At 37.5% G+C, this 4,993-nt stretch overlaps 1 protein-coding gene across 1 annotated transcript in view; it reads right to left on the bottom strand.

Moving 5' to 3' along the window:
- Positions 1–2,774: 2,774 nt before the first annotated feature.
- The window catches only part of LOC107038664 (nucleolysin TIAR), an 80,416-nt gene continuing 78,197 nt past the window's right edge, over positions 2,775–4,993 (bottom strand). Inside the window, exon 8 of the mRNA XM_015257888.1 lies at positions 2,775–3,020. Within this exon, the coding sequence (XP_015113374.1) occupies positions 2,979–3,020 (42 nt within the window). The 3' untranslated portion in view covers positions 2,775–2,978. The remainder of the gene's footprint in view (positions 3,021–4,993) is intronic.

Raw genomic sequence — 4,993 nt, 5'->3', positions numbered from 1 at the left:
TTGTGAATTTCTAGAATTGCGAAATCTTTTGGTGAATAATTCTGTGGTCACACTGAGAGGAAGAAGGCTTCTAAGAGGATGCGATTCTCTTGTGCCGAGAAAATTTGTAAATGTTAGCACAAGTCTTTCCATAAATTCATATAGAATTTAAGGAGTCCCAAGTATCTTTTACAGTTTGATTCAACCATTTTCAATCATCAAATTTGTCAGTTAAATTGCGTGAGAAAAATTTGAAAAAGATTATGAATATTCAGCGTTATTCAAATAATATTTTGTACAAAATTATTATTTTTTAAACATTTGTTGTTCAGAAATCAATTGTTGAAATTGTTTAAACTTTCGCAAAACTTGTTTTTTTAGGCATGAAATCAATTTCTGGTAAAATAAATGTGAATACGTTAGTTATGATGTCGAAAAAATGATTTTTATGGTGGAAAATAATGGTTTATAAATTATTTGTGTACGTCCACGTGAAAAGGGCCCACTCTGTCGCATTTATTTTGCGAGATATTCACATTTTTCTCACCTCCCATTTAAATTGATGTTAAACTGATTTTTTAATCTTCTATACCGACGTCATTTTTAATACTTTCGTGTTAATTTGGGGCTCCAAATGTGAGGAATTTCACTAAGATTATCGGAATAGTGACGCCCACATTTATAGAAAATGCTCATAATTTTCAAAAATTACGATTTTTAATTATTTCATCAATCTAACGGTTCAATATCGGAGATTCAAATTCATCCCTCCAAAGTTTAAATAATAAAACCATTGTAAAATGTCAAATGAAAGCTCTGATGTTCGACTACAGAAGTAGAAAAGCATTTCACTGGAGAAAAAATAGCCAAAGTACTTGGATATTCTCAAGTGATTCTGGGAATTCACACTTTCCCGAAAATTGATCTCAAGTGTTGTGCCCTTTGCAAGATTTTATGTAATCAAAGTCCTGATAAAAAAAATCTAGATATACCGCAAACTACATGAATCTATGGGAAGGACATCATTTCTAGTCTTGAGAGCGCTTAATAATTCTCTCGGAACAAGAGAATCTCATTCTGTTAGGAAACTTCTTTCTCCCAGTCTGAGAATGAAATTATTCATCAGGAGATTTCACCGGTTTTAAAATTGACAAGAATATATTTTCTTGTATCAAGTAAACATTCTTTGTCAAAAGTAATTTTTTCTCTCAGGTTTCTCTCGAAGTAAAAGCCTCCCGACTTGAATAATTCCGTCAATTGTGCGCATACGCATGATCACAAGTACCCTGCGGGACTCAACGCATAAATTCTTTAGTGTTGATTAATTTAAAGCGTCAATCCTAACCCAAGGGAGGATAGGGGGCCAGATTGGAGCGATTGAAGTTACTGACGAGCCCGCATTACCTTCACATTGTCGAGAAAATTGGCGTCTGGTATAATTAATGCACAGTTTCTTTATGTTCATCTTTCTTAGTGGGCCCCATCGATGTACAAACTATCTATAGAAAAATAAAGGTTTCGCTCGGGTAAAATTGCCGCACCAAGCGGCGCTCCACTCTTACTCGTAATTTTTTTAAAGGGAGAGGGAATCGCGGAAAAACGAGAGGAATAACCGTCCGGCGAGACGGCTTGCGAGAATCGTTACGGGGGTGTAATAAATTTTAATTTAATTTCATTAACGTTGGAAATCAGACGTGGGACTAGGCGTTCTCTAACGAGCCTGGAATGAACCTTTTTTGTCTTCTTAATAGAATTGAGAAATTTCAGCCCAATTTGAATGAAAAGAAGTGATCTTTCTCCTTCGATGGGTTCAAAAACTAATAATGCAATATAGGTTTTTCTCAATTCGGGGTGAAATTTCTCTACAAAAAATATGGTACGAAAGATAAAACGCACACAGAAAAAACTAAGTGAAAAAGACGTTTAAGAAGTCGTATTTATGCTTTTTGAAGCGTAAATTACACTAAAAATCGCCGTAAATTACGATAATTTTTTTCCGTATTTTACATTTACTTATTCGTAATTAACGATGTTTTTTCGTAAATTCCACATAAGTAAATAATAAAATACATTGCTATTAACATCGTAATTTACCATTTCTTAAACATGAACTACGCTTAGTGAAACGTAAAAGACGCTTCAGTTGAGCGTAATTTGCGCTTTCACTTTGACCGTAAAATGCACCCTTTTGAAGTCTAAATTCCGATTGTTATAACGGAAAAAACCCACCAGTCCTCATATTGGCGTTAACCGTAAATTACGTTTAGCTTTTTCTGTGTGTACCGTTTGATCAGGAGATTCCAAAGGTAAAACCGATCCGTTTCACCGAGCTCTCCCTCAATCCTCGAATGGAGAATGAAATTCTCCGGTATCTGTTTGGAAATCTATACAATTCCCGAAAGAAAACTGAAAAATATATCCCGCATTTGTGGCGCGGTATTTGCCAGAGAGAATGAATGAAGATGAGCGGAGTGAGAATCCCGTGTATCACGTTTAAGCGATATAAATTTACGCAGGAGTATCTTGTTCTACATACATATCATTTGTTCGTTATCACACACGAGGCTAAAACCCAAACGCAACACAAACCGTTCAGTTTCATATATATTCATCTGTTACTGATTTGATTACGACGTCCGTGGAATTCGAGAATGCAAGGATAGGGAGGAGGTTGGTTATTCTTTTTTCTCGCTGTCGGTGGATTTGCTCATGTTTTATTACAACTCTTATGATTAATTCTATCATTCCATTCTATCTCGGATGTCGCGTTGATCGATAATGGTAGGTATCTCCACAGGACCTCCCACCTGGTGTTCCACCTCCTCCTCCGCCATCTCCACCTCCTCCTCCTCCACCTCCCCCTCTGTCGCGTTCTCTCGTGGCTCTTGGTGTCACATACTTGGTTGTGCCGATCCGCGTGATACTAGTTAGGGTATCGTTGGTGGCGATGGTAGTGGCGTTAACGTTTGTTCCTGTTGGTGAGGGGTGCTTGCTTACCATCACACTAGGAGGCTAGGCGTCAGCCAGTCCTCATCCGCTAGCTGGACCGCAACCAAGAACACACTTTACGATTTGAACACACAAACGAATGGTTAAGTCTTGTGTCCGAATTTTTTTTTCATGAGAAGGCAAATTAGTCTATTAGTTCAGGCTTTTTCGAGGCTGGTCATACGCCCTCTCTTGCTCATGTCCGTTTTTCAAATCAATCTACGTTGGATGCGAAGAATCAAGTAGGACACGGGAATTCATTATTCTCGGGATGAGAATATTGTTTTTGGTTTTTTAATTTTTGGCGTTTAAGGTTTGAGTTTATCATTGGCCTGTTTTGAGCCGGGAATTTCTTAAACAAATTCATGCTCCAAATTACTAATGAAATATTTTTGGATTGAGCTTTTTCACGGTTTCTTATTGAATGAAAGGGAGGAATGCGAGAAATTGAATGGAGAATATTTGATGGGTTCTTTTTTATTTTGAATAAGCATGAAAAATTTAGAAGTGACAGACAATTCAAGAAACGTCTGCATTAGGCTATCACAATCTAGATATTTTCAATAACCGGTAACTCATTAATTTCGTTATTCATCCAAATGAAGAATATGGGCCTGATATTCATTCAGTTTTGATGTCCAGCAATGAAAAAAAAATTTGCAAAATCCTAATTTCAAGTTGAGGCGTTGAATTTTTTTTGCAATTTCATTACTATAACAGCAAATTTTAAACAGTGAATAGTAATGATCTCGATGAATGCAATGTCGCATTATTCTACAAGCAAAGTGATTTATTCAGAATTTTATAGTTTCTCTGTAATTTTATGATTTTATGATTTTAGAAGTGAATATTAAGAGCTTAGATTCCTCATTTCTCGGAAGTTCTTTTCAGTATTGATTTAGTTTTTTCCTCATCAACTAACAGAATTCAACCTGAATATTACAAAAATTCACTGTCAGCAGAACGTTCAATTGAAAAAAGTTCTCCATTCGATAAACTTAATTCATGTTTCTAGGCCGATAAACAACGACTCTAACTTTGCTTCGCCCAGTTAGAGTAACATAGAATAGTTTACATCACACGGCTCACAAAATATTTCCTGACGAATGTGATTATAATCCTCACATTTGGCTCAGATAAACTCACGCTCTTCAGAAAATACTTCATAGGTCTAATGATGAAATCTACTATTTTTCAATATTCACGAACTACGGGCACAAAATGAAAAAGATGTGAAAATGACCGTTATTTTTTATGCGTCATATGACAGTCACGTGACGTCACATTTTATTCGTCATAATTTGCATAGTTTGCCATTGTCACTGCTGTTTATCTGGAAAATAACGGTCTCATAAAATTCGTGTCTCAAAATACGTCACAAAATTGAGAAGTGACCATGATCTACTGAGAATATGACAGTCATACGACGTGTCACTGTCGTGTCCCAAAATGTTTGCATAATCCTCCACAAAACAGGTCGCATTCAAATTCCGCGTGAAATTCCCAGCCCCTTCAATAACACCACTTGCAGCCCCAACCCCCTGAATCCCCAGCCAAGAACACCACTTCCCCAACAATATTCTCAGTCCAAGGATAATTTTTTCGCCATGGATATCCATCTACCCAATATTTTACACATTTTAAGCATTATGCAATGGCGCTATTCACCAGAAACGCTCGATCAATCTCGAGTCACACCAGCCACACAGTAAATTCAATTCGTCTTTAGATCGATTGCATTTTCCGACCTTCTTAGTGGTCGAGACGTGCTTCGAGAATGAGCCAACGTCGGCGAATATACGGTGCTGTTATACTGCGAGCTAGTGGTACGGAGTGAAGACAGGAGGGGCGAGGGGGGAGGGTGATTGGAGGACTGAGAAGGATGAAGGGGTATGCACTACAGCTTCGACACATTCGATAGTAACGACAAGGCAGTTCTCGTGCACTGGCAGTGGCAGCAATCAGCGTGTCTGTGAACCCGAAATACCGCCATATAGAAATCTCAATTCGTCGAATACCCCCCCCC

The sequence above is a fragment of the Diachasma alloeum genome, unplaced genomic scaffold (genome assembly GCF_001412515.2).
Source record: "Diachasma alloeum isolate Michigan unplaced genomic scaffold, Dall2.0 Dall_scaffold_00286, whole genome shotgun sequence".
NCBI classification, from domain to species: domain Eukaryota; kingdom Metazoa; phylum Arthropoda; class Insecta; order Hymenoptera; family Braconidae; genus Diachasma; species Diachasma alloeum.
The sequence above is the reverse complement of the archived record's forward strand: the minus strand, read 5'-3'. Positions and strand labels throughout refer to the sequence as shown.